At 40.4% G+C, this 27,250-nt stretch overlaps 1 protein-coding gene across 5 annotated transcripts in view; it reads left to right on the top strand.

Annotated features, from left to right (window-relative positions):
• STS (steroid sulfatase) overlaps positions 1-27,250 on the top strand; it is a 496,435-nt gene that overhangs the window by 206,893 nt on the left and 262,292 nt on the right. For all 5 annotated transcript variants that reach the window (XM_073616370.1, XM_073616374.1, XM_073616371.1 and 2 more), the window contains one exon: positions 7,759-8,182. In XM_073616370.1, coding sequence (XP_073472471.1) covers positions 7,759-8,182 — 424 coding nt within the window. The remainder of the gene's footprint in view (positions 1-7,758; positions 8,183-27,250) is intronic.

The raw sequence follows: 27,250 nt of genomic DNA, 5'->3' as shown, positions 1-27,250 counted from the left end.
TCCCCAGGGGGCTTTTAGGCAGCAAAATATTTCTGAAACCATGTTAGTAAAAATATTATTTAATTCAGAGATAGAATGCATTGCATAGATACAATCAAAATCGCATAAAATTTCCAATAGTCGACACAAGCAACAACAAAGGACCATATTTTTCAGAAATATTTTGCTGCCTAAAAGCCCCCTGGGGAAACTTTTCCACTAATTTTGCAAGAATTTGGCATAAACAATATGAAAGCATGGATCCATCCTGACTTGTATTAACGGTTCAGGCTGGTGGTGTAATGGTGTGGGGGATATTTTTTTGGCACACTTTGGGCTCCTTAGTACCAATTGAGTATTGTTTAAATGCCACAACCTAGTATTGCCACGACACAGTATTTTTTCTGACCATGTCCATCCCTTTATGACTACAGTGTACCCATCTTCTGATGGCTACTTCCAGCAGGATAATGCACCATGTCACAAAGCTTAAATCATCACAAACTGGTTTCTTGAACATGAAAATGACTTCACTGTACTCCAATGGCCTCCACAGTCACCAGATCTCAATCCATTAGAGAACCTTTGGGATGTGGTGGGACGGAAGATTCACATCATGGATGTGCAGCTGACAAATCTGCAGCAACTGCCTGATGCTATCATGGTAATATGGACCAAAATCTCTGAGGAATGTTTCCAACATCTTGTTGAATCTATAAATAAACTAATATGATGTGATTTTAACAAACACCTATGTTCAATTGAAAATATTCTGTGAACAGTGTGTAAATATGAAATAATAAAGCTTAATTATTCTATTTTCAATAATGTGAATAAAACATCCTCTTTGAAAAAAATACACCCCTAGTGTTAGAACACAAAATAAGGTCCAGTGATATAAATCTGAGCACTGTTAATAAAATACTGTATGTATCTTCCAACGCTCTGCCAATTAACAATCCACTCAGTGTGATTTCATAATATATACCAGCTCTACCAATAGTGTTAACAGTCCTTAACCTCAAACGGTTAAACACATGCAAAGAATCTTGTTGTTGAATTGTTGCCACAGAGAATTAAAGGTTAAGTTCACCCTTTGTTCACCCTTTTTTTTCCTAAATTCCAGCTCCCCTATGTACCAATATAGCATTAATGTACTTCTTTTGCAAAAATAAAACAGCTTTGCATTAATTCTACACGCGCTTACCTCACTCTCTTCATAGCTGTATAAAGTCACTGCTCGATTACTTCTGCCTTACTTCCTGGACAGACTTTAGGTCATGACCCAGGAAGGAGTTGGCCAGCTAATCTCATTAGCACATGCCCATCATCATTTACTCCTTCCTGTGTCATGAGCTAAAGTCTGACAAGGAAGTAAGGCAGAACTTATCGAGCAGTGTGTTTAAACAGCTATGAAGAGAGTTAGGAAAGGCAGTGTAGAATTAATGGAAAGCTAGTTTATTTCTGAAAAATAAGTCCATTCATTAATGCTATATTGGTACATAAGGGAGCTGGAATTTAGAAAAAAGTGAACTTAGCCTTTAAGGCAGTTCTGAAGGCAAAAGGGGGTCCAACATGGCAAGGTGTACCTAATAAAGTGGCCAGTGAGTGTACAGTACATTGCTGATTGTTGCCTACAGTAGTAAGTTAAAAACAAACCTATAAAAAGGACAGTGTTGGCTGTAATTATTCACCTTCTAGGACTGCTCTTTTACAATTTGCATAATTACTTTTAATTCATCAATATTTTACCAATTGGTAGAGGTTTGAAATGTAAATGTTGTTGCTAGAACAAATATAACCTGTTGTATAATGTAAAAGCGATGAAATCACACCATATCTACATGTAATGGGGCAAAAAAATGGGGTCTCCCCTGCCTGGTCTCCAAATTAAAGGGCTATTCTTCTAGTGAGATAGACCACTAACTGATTATATACAAATCATATAGCAGTTCCTAAGCTATATATGCATTAAAGAAGAATTCCAGGGATGGCTATATTATACATAGTTAAATTGGTCCAACTTGAACCAATAGAACTATGCATATGCCATACTTGGCACTAATTCTGTGATCTCCACTTGCTTTTGAATCCCTGCTACTTGGCTGTTATTTTGCATTTTGAACACAGGAGGTTGGCCACTTAGCATGGGAGCTATTCAGTAAATGCTTTCCACCTTGTCCAATGGAGAAAGCTTTGCATTCATTCAGAAAATGTCACCCAGCCGGCCTGCTGTATTCAGTAAGCAGGAGTGCAGCTGCTTGGCGGAGTACCCAGAAGCAAGTGGAGATCACTGAAGCAGTAGTGTCTACTTCAGTGATTTCCAGCTTCCAGGGACATTGGGCAGGTATGGTATATACAAGTTGTGGCTGGTGCTTAAAATTTTTGGGGGGGCACAACCAAACTGAAAAATTCTGAAAAAAACCCCATCAATTGCAGCCTCACTGTACCATCAAATGCAGCCACTGTGCCCATCAAATGCAGCCACTGTGCCCATCAAATGCAGCCACTGTGCCCATCAAACGCAGCCACTGTGCCATCAAACCCTGCCACTGTGCCCCATCAAATGCAGCCTTACTGTGCTCCATCAAATGCTCCCACTGTGCCCCATCAAACGCAACCACTGTACCATATCAAACGCTGCTAGTGTGCCCCCCCGCCCACCGTCTGTACTTACCCTGTCTCGGTGGCGGTGGGACAGCTACTCAATGTCTTCTCCCGTCCTCTCTTCCTGTCCACTGCTAGGCGTCCAATCACAGCGCCTGTCGTTTCACCCAATAAGGTGATGGGTAACAGATCCGAGCACCTGATTGGCGGAGAGGCGGTTTAGTGTTAGGAAAGTGAATATTCAGCTTGTTCTGTTAAAAAAACAACAAACTACTGGCCAGATCACCAGGTGAAAATAGAAGAAAACCTAAAAATTAAAATAAATGCAGCCATAACATCAATGTAATTATAAGCTGCAATATAATAAATTGGTAAGAGAAAAACCGCGCTAAGTCAGAAAATAATATACATTGAAATATATGTGAAAATAATTGTGAAGTTCACATTACTGTAAACCAAAAAAAACATAAATTAAAAATAAAAAATAAAGTCCAAAAAGCAGCAGCTCACAATGTGATAACACAAATAAACTGTATAAAGGGAAAAAAAGTCCGCGCTACAAATGGAAAGCCCATACAGTAGTTCTTGGATGGACGAAAATAATTCAATCTAGTGCCGATCACCCAGGTGAATCAGAAATTAAATCAACTGTGCCACCACCTCAAGGAAAACCTTCAAAAACCAGACACGTTTCGTCATAGATATAGATGATAACGTCATCTATGACGAAACGCATCTGGGCGAGGACACGTGTTGATGTCACCACGCTCCTATGTTAGGAGGACAGGAGTTTGTTTGCAGCCGGCCGGCTCTGATTTTATCTGTGATATTTTAACTTCATGTAAGTGCATTACTTTTTATTAAACTAGCTATTGTGACAGTATTACGCTATGGATACCTCCGAGCACCTCCGGACACATCCTACACTGCAGTACTACAAGTACTGCATTGCCAGAAGAGCCCCAGATAACATAACAAGCGCCCAGAACATCCCACATCCATGCACAGGTGGAAGTTACACTTACGAATGCAGTGTTCTGTTCGGAAGTTACACTTACAAATGCAGTGTTGCGACTTACGAACAAACCTACAGTCCTTATTGTGTTCAAAACTCAGGGACTTCCTATAGTTTGTTTTAAAGTCACAGAAAACCCAGCAATCAGCTTTAAAAGGGATGTAAACCTGATTCATGAAATTTGACCTAAGCACATATATCTGTATTGTTTTCTTATCTCTCTGCAAAGTCCCATGTCTTTCTGCTGCTCAGTTCTTCTGTTATTAGCATGGTAACTTCTAACAAGTTCTCAGACAACCAAGATAAAGCCAGCCTGAAATTTGTGTTGGGGCGGGTGCTATAAATAGATTAGCAGAGAGCTGGTTTATTCACAGCACAGCTCTGCACATTCCTTTCTTCCCCTGCCTATGTGGAGGGGGGGTGTGTGCCTTTCCTCTAATCATCTGTCACACAGTGTATGCCAAGAATCCACACCCAGTGGTGAACAGGGAGAAAAAATCTCTAACACAAAGAGCACTTTCTAATGAATATAGCAAGTTGAAGACAGCAGATATATAGTATCTCACAAAAGTGAGTACATCCCTTGAATTTTTGTAAATATTTTATTATATCTTTTAATGTGACAACACTGAAGAAATGACACTTTGCTACAATGTTAAGTAGTGAGTGTACTGCTCTGGGGAGCTAACCAGTATTTTTTATACTATACTGTGATTGCTTATTACTGTGATGATCACTGTATAAGCAATCATTTTTACTTTGTGAATGGCATCCATTTATGTGCCATTGTGTACTATTGTGATAGCTGTGACCCTGTACCATGTGGTCTCTGTGACCAATTACAGAGATCATCACAATAGTACACAATGGTTGTGAATGAAAACCATTGTTTACAACTGACATGTGAGCACTGTGATACCACATGGTACATCGTACCAGGGCCAGCCTGATACAATGACCTGAGTCCACCGGACACAGCAGGTCACAGATCTTGCTGCTGCGTGGCCCCTAAGGGATATTTTATGACCTCCACCCAGGATAGTAGTGCTCCCACACTGCCGTTTTCTTACAATAGGTCAGGCAGTAGGTGGTTAAAACATTATTAAAAAGTTTTACAAGTTTTCAATACGTAAATCCATTGTTAATGACATGACATGTCCAGCAAAGCTTTCCTAATGACCATTGACAGGAAGCTGTCATAAATAGTAGTAGTAGTAATACCACTACTATGCATGATGTTTGGCTCCTGCTGAATGAGCAGAAGTCTAGCAATTTGGTCAGACGTCTGAACAGGCACAGTTTGGTCTGAACCTGTGTTTGGACTAAACCTTGAGTTCATCCCTAATATTAGTGACAACAGTGGAAGACTGGTCCAAAATACCCACAAGAAGATCTCAACACTACTGAAAATTTAAAGAGTATGTCAACTCTAACAATAATATACCTTATTTGCTCCATTTCTAGTCTAAGTATAGATACACTTTAACATTGCTTTCAGATAAAAAAAAAAGTTATCATGCAGTAGATCATTTCAAACTAAATTTTGCTTTGATATAGTATGATGTGAACAAATACACTAATACAAATTATTCTTTTTGCTTGTAAGTTTAACATAAAAAATGTATAATTTTTTTACCATAAAAATAAATGTTAATTTATTTACTTTGATATTTTAAGTACCTTACTTAATTTTCATCAGTTCTTAAAACACACCTTTTACATTTACAAAAATAATGTATAATATTGAGTAATCTAGACAAAACTTTTAAGGTATGTGCATTTCCATAATCTAATTGAGTTACATTTACTTAAAAAAATGATCTTTTCATTTGACTGAAATTGCGGGGCGCATGTTTGCCAAACATGCAACCGCACGAGTTTTGATGCTGTATATTTTAAAGAGTTTGACGTCTTTTGGAACTTTGAAAGCCTGCACAAGGCAGTTCCCAAATGTTTGAGGCCCATCAGGACAAAAGAGCGCCACCAGTGACAAGAAGCCTTGCAATGCCATTGAAAGGTAAGAATGAACATTGTACAGATTATTGTTCACATGTTTTAAATGTTGCTTAACATACCATCCAAAATGTTTGTTTTATATGCCCACTTTGCACCCAATGTTGTTAAAATTTAAAAACAAAGATAGCATTCGTTTGCACTGCATCTGTGCTGATTTGTGCTGCAAAAACGGTTGAGATATTTTGCATTATTGTTGATGAAACCTCTCCCACTTCGCACCACATGTTATTACATTTTAAAATTTTATATATATATATATATATATATATATATATATATTTATATTTATTTATAATTATACAATTTGTTTGTGCTGCGTTTTGTGCTGATTTGTACCACAAAAACAAACTTTGTTTGTTCGGTTTTTGAGATATTGGACATTCAACGTTAGATTATGTAACCTAAAGCCCCACTCACTTTGCACTATGGTATTACATTTCATATTTATGCTGAATTGGCAGGAAAAACAAGCATATTGGTATAGTGTATTTTTTTCAAATAGCACCCATTTTGTATCAAAGAATGATTATGGGACTCATTTATGCTTTTAGCCTGAGCTACCCTGAAAACCTAAAATATACCTTTGAAGTTTTTCAGAAGATCTTTTTTGAGCTAGATGTGGGGAATCTATATTCAAAAGTTCACACTTTAACCACTTGCCGACCAGCCACCATCCTACTGTGGCAGGTCGGCTCTCCTGTGCAAACCGCCGTAGGTGTATTTTGGTCTTTGCACAGGAGATAACGGAGATAGCGTGCCGTGTTCGTGGTATAGAGGCAGAATGGGGATCTGCCTATGTAAACAAAGCGATTCCCATTTTGCCAGATGACATGTCAGAAATCTTCTGTTCCCAGTGATTGGGAACAGCGATCTCTGTCATGTCCCTGGTAGACCATGCCTCTACAGTTAGCACATGCTGAGGGAACACACTTAACCCTTTGATCGCCCCCCTAGTGTTAACCCCTTCCCTGCCATGGTAATTTATACATTAACCAGTGCATTTTTATAGCACTTATAAATTAAATAATGTTACTGGTCCCCAAAAAGTGTCATTTGGGGTCAGATTTGTCTGCTGCAATGTTGCAGTCCTGCTAAAAATCGCAGATCACCCCCCATTACCAGTAAAAACAATAATACAAATAAAAATCCCTAAATCTATCCCATAATTTGTAGACACGATAACCTTTGTGAAAACCAATCAATATATGCTATTTCAGTTTTTTTTACCAAAAATATGTAGAAGAATATATGTCGGCCTAAACTGATGAATAAATTAGTTTTTTTTAAATATTTTTTGGGGATATGTATTATAGCAGAAAGTAAAAAAAAAATATTTTTTTTAATTTGTTTGGGTACAGCGTCGCATGACCTCACAATTGTCAGTTAAAGCGACGCGTCGCATGACCTCACAATTGTCAGTTAAAGCGACGCAGTGCCGCATCGCAAAAAATGGCCTGGTCATTAGGGGTCAAGTCCATTCGGGACTGAAGTGGTTAAAGTGTAAATTACTTTCCTAAAAGGCTTAAAAAAAGTTAATACATTCTGTATTCTCTGTTCTTTACAGATATACTGTATATACATGTGTGTGTTTCAGTTTGATTTGTTAGCTGAGAAACAGGCATTTTTTTTTTTTTTTATGTTTACATTTTACATTTATTGCTGCTTTAATAATATTACATTTGTAACATTTTATAAATAATAAATGTTAATTTGTTTTGAAAGCCTGTTTCACGAGACTATTCCTTTTTTAAAAAAACAAATTATTTTTATATAAACATATATCAATACATTTGGAAAATACGTTTTACCAACTTTAAAAAATTGAGTAAGTTACAATTTACCACCACTTAAAACTAAGTAACTAAGTAACGAAGTCTCAAAGTAATAGGGCATCACAGTGGTGTAGTGGGTAGCACTTTTGCCTAGCAACAAAAGGGTCACTGGTTCAAATCCTGACCACGACACTACCTGCCTGCAGCTTGCATGTTCTACCTGTGCCTGCGTAGGTTTCCTCCCACACTCCAAAGACATGCTGGTAGGGTAATTGGCCCTAGTATGTTTATGTATGAATGTCTTAAAGAAATATTGTATTTGTACATAGTAAGTAGGCATGGTAATATTATATCTTTGTTTACTTGTAGGAAAATGGCATCTTGGACTGAATAAGGAGAGAAACAATGATTTTCATCACCACCCACTAAATCATGGATTTGATTATTTTTATGGAACAACAACAACACATTTGCGGGACTGCATACCAGGGAATGGAAGTGTTTTTGTCACTGGACTAGTAGAAATCATAAAAAAATTGTTTGCAATTGCTTGCCTTACCTTGGTAACCCTTATTTTTCTGAACTACACTGGACATGTTAAAACAGCCTGGAGACTCTTCTTCTACTTTGTTTTGTGCATCATTATCTTTATGGTTCCTTTGATTTTCTACTTTTGGAACTTCCGTTACTTCAATTGTTTTTTGATGAAAAACTACCAGATTATCCAGCAACCATTATTATACGAAAACCTTACACAAAAATTTACGAAAGAGGCTATGAGGTTTATATCCAGGTAAGATTTACTAACATTTTTTAATACAAATAGTGACACAAATAGCACTGGACATTTTGTATGTGTTATATGTGTATGTATATGTTGAGATCTAGTGGACAAATTATTGCCATAGGCAGAAATGGAATTACAGCAAAATTACCAAATTGACTGCCCTATATATTTCCTGACATCATTGCATGGGCCTAAAGCTGAGCCAGATAGAAGAAAAAAAACATGATGGAGGGCAAAGCTGTAAATACTAGTAAGAAGATACATACTTACTAGGGATGAGCCGAACACCCCCCAGTTCGGTTTGCACTGTGTGTGAACACCTTTAAAGTCTATGGGACATGAAACATGAAAAATCAAAAGTGCTCATTTTAAAGGCTTATATGCAAGGTATTGTCATAAAAAGGTATTTGGGGACCTGGGTCCTGCCCCAGGGGACATGTATCAATGCAAAAAAAAAGTTTTAAAAACTAAAGTTTTTTTGGGAGCAGTGATTTTAAGAATGCTTAAAGTGAAACAATAAAAATGAAATATTCCTTTAAATATCGTGCCTGGGGGTGTCCTTAGTATGCCCATAAAGTAGCGCATCTTTCCAGTGTTTAGAACAGTACCACAGCAAAATTACATTTCTAAAGGAAAAAAGTCATTTAAAACTGCTTGCAGCTGTAATGTATTGTCAGATCCTGGCAATATAGATAAAAATCATTGAAAAAAATGGCATGGTCCACCCCCCAGTCCATTACCAGGCCCTTTGGGTCTGGTATGGATATTAAGGGGAACCCCGCACTAAAATGTAAAAAAAAAAAATTGTGTGGGGGTCCCCCAAAAATCCATACCAGGCCCTTAAGGTCTGATATTGATATTAAGGGGAACCCTGCACCAAAATAAAAAATAAATGGCATGGGGTCCCCCCAAAATCCATACCATGCCCTTCAGGTCTGGTATGAATTTTAAGGGGGACCCCGAGCCAAAATTAAAAAAAAATAGCGGTAGGGGTCCCCCCCAAAATCCATACCAGACCCTTATCTGAGCATGCAACCTGGCAGGCTGCAGGAAAAGAGGGGAGACAAGAGAGTGAACTGTACCAGGCAACATTCCCTCAACATGGGAAAGATGCTTTAGGGTCCCCCCAAAGCACCTTGTCCCCATGTTGATAAGGACAAGGGCCTCATCCCCACAACCCTTGCCCGGTGGTTGTGGGGGTCTGCAGGTGGGGGGTTATCAGAATCTGGAAGCACCTTTTAACAAGGGGACCCCCAGATCCCTCCCCACTATTTGAATGGGTTTTTGGGCACATTGGACCCCCTACACATTCACCCAAAAAAGTGTCAAAATGGTAAAAATAACAGGAGACAGTTTTTGGGACAAGTCCTTTATTTAAAAAAAAAAAAAAGAGTCCCGCCATGTAACTCCATCTTCGCTCACAGCGTCTGATGACCACCCGATTAAAAAAAAAAAAAGAAACTGGAAAAAACTCTGCCTCGATGGGAGGCTCCCGCTGACTGCAAGCTTTTTCCAATGACAGCTGTTATATAGCTGAGGGCAGGGCTATCCGGTGATGTAAACATGTGGGGCCAAAGGCACCCTGCCTTTGGCCAATCATGGCTCTCACAGCAAAGCGTGCTGTGATTGGCCAAAGCATGCAGGTTAGGTGTATGCAAATCCAAGTGCATTGACGGTCTCGCTGTTAATTATGGTGCGTTCCGCGAATGCACAGAGCAGGTAAGTATGACATGTTTGTTATTTAAATTTTTAATTAATTTTTTAACTTTACAATCACCTTAAAGCAGAGTTTCACCCAACATTTTTACTTGGTCTTAAACGAAAGACCACCCTTGCACCCCTTGTTTTTGGATATACATTTTTTTTTACCTTTAGTAGTAAAAAGGTGAACTTCCATCCCAGCCTCGCCATGGTGCGGGTTGAAATTTCCTCCTCTGGCTCTGCCCTTCCTCCTTCCCCCGCTGCCTTCTTGGACCGTTTGTGTGTCCTAGAAGACGATGGGCCATTCAGAAAGCGCCACACGACTCGCGCATGCGCAGTAGGAAACCAGATGTGAAGCCTGAAGGCTCCACTGCCAGTTTCCCTTAATTAAAATGCTGGCGCCTGCACCTGATCTGATGGATGGATCAGCCTCGGGAAGCCGACATCCCTGGACATGTAAGTGTCCTTATTAAAAGTCAGCAGCTAGTGTTTGTAGCTGCTGACTTTAGAAAAAAGAAACACTTTTTTTGAGGGTGGAACTCCGCTTTAAGTATAACATTTTAAAAGCACAATAGGTCCATTATTTGTATAGTCTGCTGAAAAAAAGTTACACATATGGGCTTTAATGAATATAAATATACACTTGTAAATTAAAATAACAACAAACTGTCACCCAATAGGATTAGAAGTCATATTTGGTCGATATTTGAATATATTATAAAATGGAACAAGGGTAATAAATCTACCATATCTTGTTGTAATTTGTATGCAAATATGATTAGCTTGGACCTAAAAATGTTGCAGAGATTCAAACTTTTATTTATTCAAGCTTTTATAAATAGGTCACCTCTTAGATTTATCAATTCAATTTGCTTTCAAGAGCAGACAGTTTATTTTTTCATTATCATTTACGTTATCAAACAAATAAGCAAAGCAATGTACAGAGACATCAGTCTGATGAAGATTCACACAGCTCAATGACCACTGGAATTAAATGAGCAATTTTCTCTGCCCGTTAATTGTAAATAGATTAAGGTTTTTTTTTTTTTTTTCTGCTGTCGCACAGAGAAGATAAAGGAATCAATACACATTTCTTAAGCTGCTCAAACTTGGAATACATATTTAGAAAAAAGTACAAATATTTTGCACTGCAAGTGAAGAAAATGATTAGACTGCAGAAAAATGTCTTGATTGACAGAGGTTGGACTGGTGTAATTACCTTACCATGTTCCATCCATTAATTTACTCACTAGGAGTTTTACAATAGTATAAAATGTGAATGGATAGTAATTAATGTACTTTAAATTTTAATACCTTCGTTGCTTAAGTCTTCCCAATAAATGGCCTAATTTGCAGGCACTTCAACTTTCATAAAGGTCAGGAAATGCCATGCTTAACCTTTAGAAATTAGCAAAGCATGTAGTTGCACTTGTTCAGCTGAAAGAGGTGTTTTACTCAAAGTCAAAGGGCTTTATTTTCCAGTTATGAGAGGCTATTAAAGCTCATGGGCTATGGATATACTCACTAATCATGTTTTTAATACTGAAGCATTTAAATTAAATGTTTTGATATAAAACATAAAATCACAAGTGATGTCAGTTACAAGATATACTTTAAACAAAGCAAAACCTACGTCGGCCATAAAAGCCATAAAAAAGAATACATTTTTGATTTGAAGACAAACTTCAGTCAAACAGCTAAATACACAGATAATATAACCATGTGAGAGTTGTTTTCTTGGCAAAGGATTTGTATTTCTGTTTATCCAGTCCTGTGCTTTACTCAGCTCTGCCACGCAGCACAGTCCTGTCTGGAAAGGGGACCAGATTTTTCTTTGCTGCATTTTTACTTTCATTTGCAGTTCTCATTCCCACTCCCATCCAGTGTTGCCAACTGCCAGTATTTTTACTGGCAGCCAGTAAAAAACAGGCACTTTTCTCCTGCCAGTAAATGCCAGTGACAGGAAAAGGTTGCCAGTAAAAAAAATGGCTGTGACGCTCGGCACGGAACTGTGCATGTGCAGCTCTGGTTTGGAGCTGGCAATGACCATCCAAGTGCCTGCTACAGTGTTTTTGGGCGGGTCTTGTGGAGGTGGTGTCTGAGCATGTCATGTGATGTCATGGTGCAAGTGAGCCGAGTGGGTGGGTGTGTGTGGGTCTGTGGGACGAGAACAAGGCAAGGCGGGAGCTGGACTGTCAGTGCTGTTAGAGTGGACAGAAGGGACCACTTGGTGTGGAGAGAGACTGTTGCTGTGACTCAGGAGGGGATGTGTCGTGTCGCTGAGGTATAATCATCATCTGTGCTGCTGCACAATGCTGTCCATGTCACTATGAGAGTCAATTTCATGTGTTTGTGTCTGCCCATTCTAATTTCTTGCCTTCCTGAGTCCTGTCCCTGAGCTTACTATATCGAAAATAAAATAAGAAATATATTTTTTGCATTAATATCTACCTTAAATCACATTGCTGATTGCATATCAAACTGTAATTTTGTAACATTTGGAAATGCCAGTAAAAACTTGGCTGTGCCAGTGAATTTTGGGTGCCGTGCCAGTAAATTTCAAATGGGTAGGTTGGCAACGCTGCTCCCATCCTTTAACTGGATAGTGTAAGGAGATGCAGTATCCTAATGAGCTCATCTCTCTTTCACTCTGTCACGTGTTCAGTGACGCAACGTTTCAGGAACGAGCCAGGTGTCGTCACTTCCAGTCGTGGCCGAGACCGGAAGTACCATACATAGCTGTACCTAGGATTTTAAACTGTAAGTTACTACTTGTTTGTCTAAATAAATTGGATTGAAATACTGCACTATAGAGCCCCCCTCTTTATTGCATGACCATACTACCATGGATGAGCCTGAAGTCCACACTGGTACTGGAATTGCTGTGGATATCTGTGGGAATCGATCAATCGCTGAGGATCCTGCTTATATTCATACCAAGGCTTGACTTGACCTGTAGGGGTCTTTGTATAAGGTGAGAGGCTGGGGGAAACGTGTGGCGCACCACGGATGGTGATATCAATTGGATGAAGTGGACTTTGTTCAATCATACTGCACATGCACTTTTTTCTTTTTATATGATCTGTCACTTGGAGACTCTATCCTCTTTATTGGACTTTGATTGCACTATCAGCACTTTTGGAGTACTTTTGCACTTTATAAACTTTGAATTTTTGATATTATGAATGTTTATTACCATAAACTATGTTGAAGATTACTTGCACCTGATTACCTTTAACATGGTCCTGGAAGTGTTATTCATTGAGTGTGTTTATCATACTTATTTCTGTTCACTGTTTTTATTATTTAGTATTTTTAGTTAGCGCCACATACTTTTTTATTCATCTACAGATACAATAGTCATCATTAGCCACAACGATTCAACCCTGAATCCTCCCCCTTCTATTTTCTTTGATTGGAGGTCATTGATGTCATCTACAATGAAGCATTTGCAACACTCATCATGAAGTAATTTATCTTAACAGCTCTCATGATTGCTGGCAACCATTCAAGGGTATCCCCTATATCACATATAGATAGTGAGGGTAAAAATGGGGGAGGGATATGCCTGTATATCAAAAATTATGTACAAGTGAATGTGAGGGACAACATCACTAATTGAGCAAGGGTGGAGGTGGAATCCTTATGGGTAGAGCTACAAAGGGAGGAAACCAAGGGGAAAGTAATACTGGGAGTATGCTATGGCCCCCTAACCAGAGGGAGGAGGGGGAGGCGGACCTTCTATCACAGTTTGGAATGGCGGCAAGGATGGGAAGTGTCATTATAATGGGGGAGTTTAATTATCCAGAAATAGACTGGAAGGATCCGCGCATTCGTCTAAAGCTCACCATTTCCTAAATGTCTTGCAGGACAATTTCATGGGTCAGATGCATATAAAAGCAAAGGAGAAGGCCTTCAAAAAAATACAAGGCTAAGGGGTCATCATCAGCATTCCAACTTTACAAATTATGCAATAAGAAATGTAAGGGTGTAATCATGGAGGTTAAGATAGAAGACGAAAGGCACATAGCAGAGGAGAGTAAAAAAAATTGCAAGAAATCCTTTAAGTATATAAATAGTAAAAGGAGGAGGTCAGATCATATTGGTCCCATAAAGAATGATGAAGGGAATCTAGTTACAAAGGATTGAGAGATGGCAAAGGTATTGAATTTATTCTTCTCCTCAGTCTTCACGTGAAGACTGAGGAAATGGGGGACTTCAGTAACCTTTTTTGTCTTTAATTTTATATTGCAGTTAAGTTAAGGTCACTTTTAACTGTTGCCCTGTCCACAGCAACCTTTATTTATTTTTCTGTAAGGTTCCCATGTAAAACATAAAAGAAAAATGGGCTTCTGAGGCAGAAAGGCAGTATTTTGGGGTTTTTATTTAGTTTGGGAGAATATTGTTTTTATTTTATGCTTGTGAGGTACCCTCCCCCAATGTTAATGGCATGTAGCTTGGTAGGGTACAGGAAGGATGAGCTACATTCTCCCTTTTTATTTTTGACAGTAGTTTGCCTATTAGCCCTAAACATGACTAGATCAGAACGTGGTAGGGAGCCACACATCAGCAATCAGCCCAGTCACCATGTATAGAAGATCACTTTGTCTCCTCCCAAACCACACCTGGCTAATGTGTTTGCTTTCGTTTAACTCTAGCACAGTTTAGCCCATAGGAGAGTGAAATGCTTTAGAGGGGTGTGGCTTGGTAGGAGACAAGCTAAAGCTGATCTTTTTTATACATGGTGACTGGGCTGATTGCTGGTGTGCAGCTCCCTACCATGAGACTCAGCTCTAGAGGGTCAGGCAAAGTCTATTGGATGTCAGCACATTGTAGCACTGGAGTCACCAGGTTATTAACATGTTGGGTTAAACCACTTCTCTTCTAATTTTAGTGAATGGCCATGTGTCTTTTTAATTTCCCTTTCACAGAAAAGTTTTATCCCTATTGTGAGGTCACCACCAGTAAGGTATTTGTACATTGAAATCATATCCCCTCTCAAGCAACTCCAGAGAGAATACGTTCAATGCTCGTAACCTTTCCTTATAACTAAGGTCCTCCAGTCCCTTTATTAGCTTTGTTGCCCTTTTCTGGACTATCTCCAGTTCCAGCACATCCTTCCTGAGGACTGGTGCCCAAAACAGGATGGCATACTCCAGGTGCGGCCAAACCAGAGTCTTGTAAAATAGGAGAATTATTGTTTTATCTCTGGAGTTAATCCCCTTTCTAATGTATGCCAATATTCTGTTGGCTTTGCTTGCAGCAACCTGGCATGGCATTTTTGACACCCATATGCATTATTTTACAATTCTTTTCTATTTTAACTTCATTTGCCATGTAGTTACCCACCCCAATAATTTGTTTAGATCTTCTTGCAAGGTTTCCACATCCTGCGGAGAAGTTATTGCCCTGCTTAGCTTAGTATTATCCACAAATATGTAGATTGAGCTGTTTATCCCATCCTCCAGGTTGTTCATGAATAAATTGAATAGGATTGGTCCCAGGACAGAACCCTGGGGGACCCCAATTTCAACACGGGACCATTCCAAATACTCCCCATTTATCACTACCCTCTGAACTCACCCCTGTAGCCAATTTTCAATCCATGTACTCACCCATTGGTCCATGCTGACAGATCTTAGTTTGTTCACCCATACGATCCTTCTTACAGATATAAAAGAAAAAATAAGAGGCGCTCACACCCCCCAAGTGATGAAAAATAAATGAACTTCAACTTTACTAAGTATTACAGACTTAAATCTGGTACATGCATTAACACATGAACCTATTCATATCCACAGTGCTTGCACACCCAATCTATAACCATACATAAATTAATTCACCATGTGTAAAAGGTGGAAAAATCTGTGCCACTGGTGTACTATATTATTCATATAGTGTAAAATTACCATATAATGTGATGTAAATAAAGTCCATGACTGTAAATATACATAGAAAAAACATAAAAATCAGTCCAAAATCATGTGACAAAAAATCGTGATAAAATTGTGACCAAAAAAATCTTTGACAAAAAAATCTCTGATGAAAGCTGAAATCTTGATAAGTGTATGACTCCACGTGTCTTTCACCTCACCACCGTGAAACGTGAATCCACTCCCAAAAGAAACACACTCACCGATTTTATATTGCCAGCATTCTCATGCATGGCAAAAATCGCTTGTTTACCACACTCCAGGGTAATCAGATAAACGAATATCCCACAGTGTTTGATAAATCGGTCCACATGAAAAATAATTAAAGTGCTCACATAGTGTAAACCAGCACAGCAAGTTTATTAAAACCACTACAATCTTCTAGAAAATCACTCACATTTTAAAAGATTCAAAACAGCAGCAAATGCAGTGTAGCTCACAGCAACTTCAACAAACAGTGGATGAACTCAAAACACTAATGGTCACGGCGGACCCGAGGTGTGCTAGTGCTTGGACTCTCAGTCTCTTCCCCTTCCTCGATAGTGCGCCGTGAAATCAAATCACCCTTCCTCCGATGCGGCTATCAGCGTTGCTCGTCACATCTCACAGCCACGCCCCCGACATGTTTCGTCATAGATTTGACTTATTCATGGGATTGGCTGGGTAGGCTGCCACTCATCCCTTATATCTCCTCCTCACTAGCGTCCCATTGGCTAATTAGTCCGCATGCGCACATCTCGTGTCCCAGCTCTAATGATTACTCAGAGGCTATGAAGCGCCGCTATTCAGAGATGAGGGTTGCCTTGGAAATAATTCGGACTGATTGCAACATGTATATCACATGGATGGCTTATCCCCAGTTATACCTACATAACAGTGCAAATGGTTCAAGCGTGGAACCGTCATAACTGCACTTGAGATGTAATCTCATTCATGTAGCGCACAAACCACTTCCTTATTCCAAAAAGCAATTACCAGTGACATACTTATTCTATTGTTTCCACACTGCTTACTACATTAATCCACAAATGGATACCTAATATTGGATCGCATACTAATCCAAAATCACGCTCCAAACCGTGGATACCTATAACAAATGACATAATTAGTTTAAAATTTATAAAAATCCATAAAAATCAATGAAAAATCCCTTCAATCTCAGTAAAACACTTGATGACTCTTTGCATGGTGAGAATCTTTCTTATTGTATTTGAACTACATTCCATACGTATGACAACCTAATATTTAAAAATTATCTATCTTATAATTATATGGAAACTTATCCATATAGGGGAACTTACTTACTAAGCTGCCAAGGAAGAGTATCAACATATTAATAAAAAACTCATATGTGCATATATGTACCTTACCCTAATGATTTCTTAACCATCAGAAAAACTGCTATTAATCCCCCTATCTTTAGATTAAAAGTTATTTATAAAACAATTCAAGTCCAACTCTGTTTAACCCCCTAGGAGTTAAACTTTTCAATAAAAAGGTCCAGTGAGTTTCCCTCTGTGAAAGATCTCTAACTCTATTGGACCCTCTCCATGACGGGTGGACCACATCAATTCCACAAAATTGTAACAGGGAGGGGTCCTTCTGATGCTTTTCTTTAAAATGCAGGGAGACACTGTGGTATTTATAACCGTTCTTAATATTGGTTAGATGTTCTGAGTTTCTGATCCTCAACAGTCTTTTGGTCCTCCCTACATAAAGTAGGCCACATGGGCATCACATCAGATATACAACATGGGAGGAGTTACAAGAGCTGAATTCCTTGATCTCAAAGGATTCTCCTTCTCTGTTGGTTACACTTGTCACCCCTCTGTGACTTACTTTTACGGTCCTGCAGCATATGCATCTCCTGCAGCAATAGAAACCCCTAAAGTCCAGTCGCAGATAATTCTGCCCTGGTGGGTCAAGAATTTTCTTAACCACATGGTCACCAAAACTCGGAGCCCTCCTATAAATAAATTTCGGTTGGTTCGGCAATATTTCTCCTAAGTGTCTATCCTTGCACAGAATATGTCAATACTTCTTAAATATACCCTCAATCTCTCTATACTGGCAATGATAACCTGAGATGAACCCCAACTGATGTTGGTTATCAATTGATTGAGGAGCATTTTTCTTCTCAAAGCATTGTTCCCTCGGTGTTTGTGCCACATCCTGGATGATCTTATTCAATACATCACTATCATACCCCTTTTGTATAAATTTTATTTTTTAGGATCCCTGCCTGTTCATAGAAATCATCTATCTGTGTACAATTCCGACGTACTCGTAACATCTGCCCCTTCGGGATGTTAAAAATTGACCGTATTATTACTGATCTGGTATTCTAGTCTAATATTATTGGGGTTATTATTTCGTTCCTGTAAAAACTCAACCACAGATTCTTCCGTGCCCTCCCAAATAAATAGGAGGTCATCAATAAATCTCCGGTAAAATAAAAGTTGAGGCCTCCTATGATTGAACACCTTCCTGTCCTCCCATTCAGCCATAAACAGGTTGGCGAGGCTGGGAGCATATTTCGCTCCCATCGCCATGCCAACCTGTTGGGAGTAAAAATAACCATTACACCAAAAATAATTATGGGACATGCAAAAATCCAATATGTGTCCCAAAAATCGTTTCTGCACAGCTGGAATGTCATCCCTTTTACTTAACGCCCAATTCAGGGCTAGAGATGCATCCTCATGTTGTATAATGGTATACAAGGAGGCTACATCTGCCGTTACCAGATATACCAAAGATGAGGTCTCCAACTTAACATCCTTAAGTAATGTCAATAAATCTCCCGTATCTTTCAAGTATGCTCTAGTGACCTTAACGCTCGGCTGGAGGAATTTATCCAAGTACTCCCCCAGTCTGGCTGTAACAGACCCAATACCATTGACGATAGGGCGAGGTGGCGGACACTGTGTGCTCTTGTGTATTTTTGGCAGAGTGTAGATAACTGGGATTCTGCAAGCACTTGGGATGAGATATCTTTTTTTCTTTTAGATTTAACGCATCAATTCTATAACCCCATTCCACCAAGACTGTGAGCTGAGTTTTGTACGCCTCTGTAGGATCAGAGGACAATCTTCTATAGGTGGATCTATCCCCAACAAGTTCCAAGAGTTGGTTGAGATAAAATGACTTATCTAACAATACCACTCCTCCCCTTTATCAGCGCGTCGTACTATTAAGTCCTTCTTCTCTTCCAAAGACCTAATCACATTATATGGTATTTCTACACTATATGAATAATATAGTACACCAGTGGCACAGATTTTTCCACCTTTTACACATGGTGAATTAATTTATGTATGGTTATAGATTGGGTGTGCAAGCACTGTGGATATGAATAGGTTCACGTGTTAATGCATGTACCAGATTTCAGTCTGTAATACTTAGTAAAGTTGAAGTTCATTTATTTTTCATCACTTGGGGGGTGTGAGCGCCTCTTATTTTTTCTTTTATATCTGGAAGAAGGATCGTATGGGTGAACAGATATATGAGATCAAATAATATTTATTTGTAATTACTTTAAAGGGGCTGCTCTTCTTATATATATTTTTAGAATATTTAGGAGATTATTCACTTAATCACATTTGTATCTAGTTACACTTCATTTAGTGGCGCAGTCGAGGTATTTTTGAATAAAGGGTGATGGAGTATTCAGAATACCCATATTTGTACAGACCTTAGTTTGTACAGTAAATGTTTATGGGGAACGGTATCAAATGCCTTTGCAGAATCCAGATACACCACATCTATGGGCCTTCCTTTATCTAGATGATTGCTGACCTCCTCATAGAAAGTTAATAGATTGGTTTGGCATGAACGATTCCTCATGAATCCATGCTGATTACTGCTAATGATACCATTTTCTTTACTAAACTCTTTAATATAGTCCCTAATCATCCCCTCCAAGAGCTTGCAAACTATTGACGTTAGGCTAACTGGTCTATAGTTCCCAGGGATATATCTGGGTCCTTTTTTAAATATTGGTGCTACATTGGCTTTTTCCAGCTGGTACCATTCCAGTCAGTAGACTGTTTGTAAAAATTAGGAACAATGGTCTATCAAGTACTTGACTGAGTTCCTTAAAGACCCTCGGGTGCAAGCCATCTCATCCTGGTGACTTATTGATGTTACGTTTTTCAAGTCTATTCAAGTCTATTCTGAATTATGTCCTCTGTTAGCCATGAGGGTGCTTCCTGTGACGTGTCATGATAATAAACCTTGCAGTTTTGGTTACTGCCCCAGGGGACAGTCTGGTCTGACAGAAGACACAGGCTGTTGTAGTACCACAGCCTGGGGACATATGTCATCTGCTGTTCCTGATCTCTGGGAGTCCTGGACCAGATTGTGCTCTCTATTATATGGACTTTTCAGGTTACAAATTTTTATTTTCAAAGAGTTGATGTGTGCCCTGGGGTACAAAGGCTTTGCAAATTCAAGCAGTTTCTCAAGAGTTGCCGTCCTCTTTATTTTGTTATGAGCCAGAATAAATGTAGATTTTTTTATATTAAAATACTTGCCTATGTTTTTTTCTTCAAAAAGGACAGTTTGTTTGTGAGTAGGTAGTAGGGATGGGCTTTATGTTCGAGTCGAACATGAGTTTGATTTGAACATTGGCTGTTCGCCAGTTCGCCGAACAGTGAACAATTTGGGGTGTTCGCTGCAAAATTCGAAAGCCGCAGAACACCTTTAAAAGTCTATGGGAGAAATCAAAAGTGCTAATTTTAAAGGCTTATATGCATGGTATTGTCATAAAAAGTGTTTGAGGACCTGGGTCCTGCCCCAGGGGACATGTATCAATGCAAAAAAAAGTTTTAAAAACGGCCGTTTTTTCGGGAGCAGTGATTTTAATAATGCTTAAAGTGAAAGAATAAAAGTGTAATATTCTTTTAAATTTCATACCTGGGGGGTGTCTATAGTATGCCTGTAAAGTGGCGCATGTTTCCCGTGTTTAGAACATTTCGAGAGCAAAATGACATTTCTAATGCCCCGTACACACGGTCGGACATTGATCGGACATTCCGACAACAAAATCCTAGGATTTTTTCCGACAGATGTTGGCTCAAACTTGTTTTGCGTACACACGGTCGCACAAAGTTGCCGAAATTTCCGATCGCCAAGAATGCGGTGACGTCAACCACGTACGACAAAACTAGAAAAGGCCATTTCAGAACCAAGCGCGGCACCCTTCGGGCTCCTTTTGCTAATCTCGTGTTAGTAAAAGTTTGGTGAGAGACGATTCACGCTTTTTCACACTCGTGGCTTTCAGATCGTTTTCTGCGGTTCAGTTTGTGCTTGTGGGTTTGTATCTGCTCTTCAGTGCATGCAAGCAAGCTCCGCGTGACTTAATCATTGTGTTCTTGTTCATTCGTTACTGTTTTTCAGGACGCTCTTCACAGGCCTTGCTGTTCTTCAGTGCGTTCTGTTACTCCTTTCTGAGCAGCCGACCGTTTTCTAGCCATGTTGCGTATACGTACTCCTTGTAGAGTTCATGCTGTGTGGGGGCTTGGTGTTGGGGTCCTGACCTTGACACAAGTCCAGTCCATGAACAGGGTGGGGAGGAGTTCATGGACCAAGAAATGGTTGCTTCAGCGTGACCAGTTCTGTCATATGCCTTTGCTCCGTGAGATCCGTGAGAATAATCCTGATGATTTCAGGAACTTTCTCCGGATGACGGACCCCATATTTCACCTTCTGTTGGCTTTGTTGACCCCCTATATCAGCAGGCAGGATACCTGCATGAGGCAAGCCATCACTCTGGAGCAGAGGCTCGTCGCTACCCTGCAGGACTTGGCGATGGGGAGAAGCCTGCAGGACTTGAAGTTCTCGACAGGCATCTCCCCGCAGGCTCTGGGGATCATTATCGCAGAGACCTGTTCTGCCATCATCCAGGTCCTGCAGAAGGAGTATATGAAGGTAAGATTTTTATCCTTTAATATCACATTTTATTGTATATAATGTTTGCTAATGTATTGTATTTCTTTGCTCATTCCCTAATTACCATGATTGTAATATGCTGTGAATGTCCCCTTTGTCCTCATGCATGCTGGAATTTTATGTTTTTTTTTGTCCTTCATACATATTTGCCTTCACTTACCTCCCCAGCATGCTCTCCTGCCCTATATTCACATCATGTAGTCACTTAACAATGTATTTTATCAGCTCCATAGTAGTGCTTTACCCCAAACACCCCCTAAAATGTTTAGAAATCTGATTTGTGCATTAAATTCAGGCAGAGTGCCAGAGGCTTTTTTTTTTGTGGTGTCCCCAAATCATTTTGAACCCTCCCTCCCCCCAACTGCTAAGTCAGCTGATCCCAATTCTCTATTTATCCTCAATCATCCATCTGCTGACTTTGCCAAACCCATACACACTATACCCACCTCTTTTGTGGTCAGATTTATGGATGAATTCCCCAAAGCATGTAGTGCAAGGGCCTGCCTGTATACTTTCAAATGGTACTGTTTAAAGTTTTTGTATCCTATTATTATCTTGATAGGTAATAGCAGAATGTCCAAATGTGCTCAAATGTGTACAGTGTGTATTTATATATTTGTATTATGACACTTCTTACCTGTCCAGTGGTCTGCCAATAGTGTAAGGGGCTGTTCCAAGTAATACCCATTATTTAGGCATTCATCTCTCAATGAAGTGGAGAGGGTTACCTGTCCAAGATTCCCCCCCCTATAATGTTAGAAATGGCCCATGGGGGGGGGGAGGGGGAATCTGATAGGTGTACCTTATACTTTGGTGTTTAAAAATTCCCATTAATAAATGTTATCTTGATGTTGGCCAAGAATGTTTGTGTCTAATCTGCTTTCCATGTTTTAATGTGCAAAAAGACTATTTTTTTTGTTTCCTTCACAGTTTCCTTCCACGCCACAGGAATGGCAGACTGTGGCCTCCCACTTTGCCCAGCGGTGGGACTTTCCTAACTGCGAAGGGGCAATTGATGAGAAACACGTCCACATCGTCCCACCACCCAACTCGGGGTCGTACTATTATAATTACAAGGGGTTCAATAGTATTGTGATGTTGGCGGTGGTGTCGGCTAATTACGAGTTCCTGTATGTGGACGTGGGGAAGAATGGCCGGATGTCCGATGGTGGAGTCATCACCCAGACTGAGTTTTACAGGCATCTCCAGAATAGCAGCTTGGACTTGCCACCTCCAGAAGAGAATGTGGAAGGACTCCCATTCGTCTTCGTTGCGGATGAAGCATTTGCGCTGGGGGACCATCTTATGCGGCCCTCTCCCCAGAACAGAGGGTTTTTAATTACCGGCTGGCCAGAGCCAGAAGAGTGGGGAAGAACACATTTGGAATCATGGCCAGCTGGTTCCGCCTATTTCTTACACCCATCCATATAGCAGAGTATAAACTGAATCATATAATCCTGGCGTGCTGTGTTCTACATAACTTTTTACGGCAACATTCTGCCAACTATGCTGGCTCAGTTGGGCCTGAGGCCGGAATTATAAATGAAACAACCCTGACGGCGCTTGAAAGTGGCCGTCCTGGCTTGCCCTTCCTGAGTGCCCGTGATGTCCGGCTAAGATACCTTGAGTTCTTTGCGGGTAGGGGGGCCATCAATATGCCAGACAATTTGTGAAACCTTGATCAGATAAAAAAAATTAAGCAAATCTTTGACATTTACTGCTTGTGTTTGTTTTAGCTGACCCTGACCGAAATGTGGTGAGTCCTAAAAATGGCGTGATTGTGTAACCTTATACAAAGCACTGTTGGGTGTTATTTACTAAAGGCAAATACACTTTGCACTTGAAAATGCACTGAAACTGCACTTGTAGTCCAAAGTGGATTTGCCCTTAGGAAATAACACCCATTGTCACAGAAAGCAGCAATTACATCACCACAAAAGTGTTGTAGCGTTGAGACAATAATCCACAAATTCTTGATTAACAATCTTTTTATTACCTGCACAATCACATGTGCATTTAGAAAAGGTTTTTAAAACAAACCAACATGTTTGTTGTATAACAATTTTTGGGGTGGCATTATCAAAAATAAAAATGTCCATTTAAGATAAAACAGGCATGTTTCAAAACAGTAAGAAAGACACAAGTTTTGAACTTACAAAGTTCACATATGGTAAAACTTAAAGGCAATATCAGACATGAGTATTTAGGAACTGTGTTTGATATTGCGTTCAGATGGGGTGAAGTCACCCCAGGAAAAGCCAAATTTTGAAGATGCACACCAATTTACGAATGTCAACATGTGCTAGCTGCCATCACGGGGGATCAAGGGACGTGTTTTGGGGGAGCAACCCCTTCCTCTCAGTTACTTTATTATTGAGGAAGGGGTTGCACCCCCAAAACGCGTCCATTGATCTCCCGTGATGGCAGATAGCACATGTTGACACACTGTGTGCATCCTCAAAATTTGGCTTTTCTAAAAAGCGCTAAAACATTTTTAACATTGTAGCACACAAAAAAAAAGGGATTTGGAGGGGTTTTAAACTCTCCCCAAAATATCAATGATGTTATTATTTTTTTGAATAACATCATTGATGTTTTTCTTGATGTTTTCCAAAGCTAAATTACACCCCATGATCTCCCCAATCAGGATCTGTGCACTTTCCTGAGGTGAAATGCCCTGGATCCACAACATCACGATCACCTAAAAAGGGAGAAAACCACAAAAAAACAGGTATTATAAATATGCCGGCATCCATCTCTTACCTGAGCCTGTGGTCGCAGACACACCTGTTGTGGTGCCAATTTCCACCACGTCTTCTTCCTCCTCCTGCTCTTCTTGGGTTGGGGGTATTTCCCCTTCTTCCCGAGGTGGGGGGTCTCTGGTCTCCTCAGATGAGGGGTATCCTCCGAGTCTTTTCTCCCCTATGTAAAACAAAAATGGTATAATTAGCACACAGATATTTGATGGCTGAAATATAAAGATGAAACATTGCTTGGAAGTGGTGTACAATTGTCTATTTTTGCAGAGTTCCAAGATGTAGAATTTTTATTGTCCGTTGTCAAGCTTCAAGACTTTACCTGTTTTGTACAAGCTTCACAGATGGAGACCCCCTATAGTATACACTGGAGCACCTGTGTGGGCCCCCTAATAAAAATGGTGTTCTGGTGTCCCACACTAGTGCTCCAGTGTCCAGATGTGAAAACAGCTGCTGAGTGTCCTCTCCTTACACAGAATCTAGTTTGCATTTCATTCTAGTAACAAACCCATCTACATAACCAAATATTTTTCATACAAGTAGGCCCTAAAAAATGTGGGCAAATGCATATGGCCTAAACAATGGTGTTTTATAGGCCGAAAGAAAAATGTTTGATATGAACGAATAATGTGCCCATGAACATGAACGTTGCCATTTTAAACTGTACAACACTTAAGAAAAGCACATGGATCAGCACGAACGTAATAAAGACAAAAAGAATAGAAACACAGCACAACTACTTACTTTTTCGCAGCACTCTCCGGATCTTTCTGTACTGCTCGGGCTGTCTTAATTTCAGGTCCGACCACCGCTTCCTGAGCTGATCTTTCGATCGTCGTACCCCGAAATTCCGGTGCAGACTTTTGACCACTTTCGCCATGATCTTGGCCTTTCTGATATTGGGGTTGGGGTAAGGTCCATACTTTCCATCATAGTCGGCCTTCTTCAGGATGTCGACCATCTCCAACATCTCACCAAAGGACATATTTGAGGCCTTGAATCGTCTCCTTCTGGATCGGGACGTTTCCGGATCCGGGCTTTCCTCCTCCTCCTCCTCGTTGCTATAATTAGCACGCACCTGCTCTGACTCCGCCATGTGCTCTTCACCCACTGCGCCGAACGAAAAGGGGCGGGGAATAGACTAGAAAGAACGTCAGGGGCGGCCGGAGTTACACGCATGCGCAGTGTGTATAAAGCGTAACACGTGTGCGTAGTACGTACGATCTGTGAGCGGAGGAAGGAGTATCGGAGGCACCGATCGTGATAGTGAAGGTAAGAGCCAAACTTGGGCCTATACTGCTTCTAGATTGAGGCCTATATTGTAACTAGATTAGGAGAGTTTTGCCTGACATTAGGGTTTGTCTTGTGTTGTGTCTTGCTGTGAAAATGGATATCTTGAAAGATACCGACTTTATGGCAATCTTCATAGATATGTTCAGGGAGCTGCCTTGTCTTTGGGAGATAAAACACCCACATTATAAGAACCAAACAAAGAGGAAGGCAGCACTGGATCAATTTCTGGAATTTGTGAAGACGGTGATCCCCACGGCAGACATAACCTATTTGAAGATCCTAATTGGTGGCCTGAACAGCTCTTATCTAAGGGAGCACAAGAAAGTCCAGGATTCCCAAAGATCCGGAGCAGCAGATGACATCTATGTCCCCAGGATGTGGTACTATGACAGGCTGCATTTTCTGGCAGGCCAGACTGAACCCAGGTCATCACTCTCCAGTCTTCCTTCCCCCCCAGCTGAGGCTTCTGACGCCCAACCTGGGCCTTCCAGGCAGCAACATGTGGAGGAGCCCAGCTTGAGCCAGGTATAGCATTCCGCTAAATGGTTCACGTTGTCCAATCAATGTTGTTAACTAGATGTTAGTTTGGAGTACTAATTTATGATTGTGATTGATGATGCAGAAAATAAAACCATGTCCCTTTTTCATACACAGAGAAGTCTCAGCCAGGAGGTGTCCGGGCCGAGCAGGCTGCTTAATATCCAGGTCCCTCCCCTACACCCGCAAAGAGAAAGTGGCAGGAAGAGGAGTACCCTGGAGGAGGCTGCCATAGGCCTCTTTTGGAAGGCTACAGAGGCCCTGACAGCCCCCCACACTGTGGAGGAGGACTTTGCTGGCATAATAGCCTGTAAAATGCAGTGGATGGAGGAGGGCCAACAACTCATGTGTGAGTCATTAATTTTGGAAGCTCTCAATAAGGGGTTGAGAGGCCAAATAACATCTGCTACCCACATTTGTGACCTCACACATGGTCCTTCTACTTCTCCTCCTCCTCCAGGTCCTTCTACTTCTCCTCCTCCTCTTGGTCCTACTAGTCCTCCTCCTCCTCCAGGTCCTACTCCTCCTCCTGCCACATCTCCAACAGCAGAGCCACAGCCGGGAAGGAAGCGTGGAAAGAAGACCAGAAAGTGATGACCTGGGTTCAGTCTGATCTGGCAAAAGATGCAGCCTCTTGTGGTACCACAGCCTGGGGACACAGATGTCATCTGCTGCTTTCTGGATCTCTGGGACTTCTGGACCAGACTGCACTCCCTTACATATGGACTCCTCAGGCCACCAATTTTGATATTAAAGAATTGATGTCTGCCCTGGGGGTCCAAGGCTTCGCCAATTTCTGCTGTTTCTCCAGCGTTGCCTCCCTCTTTGTTTGGTTCTGAACCCTAATAAAGGATTTTTGGTTTCAATTATACTCTCCTATGTGTGTTTTCCTTCAAAAGGGA

The sequence above is a fragment of the Aquarana catesbeiana genome, linkage group LG02 (assembly GCF_042186555.1).
Source record: "Aquarana catesbeiana isolate 2022-GZ linkage group LG02, ASM4218655v1, whole genome shotgun sequence".
NCBI classification, from domain to species: Eukaryota; Metazoa; Chordata; class Amphibia; order Anura; family Ranidae; genus Aquarana; species Aquarana catesbeiana.
Note: the sequence above shows the minus strand (reverse complement) of the source record. Positions and strands in the feature narration are given on the sequence as shown.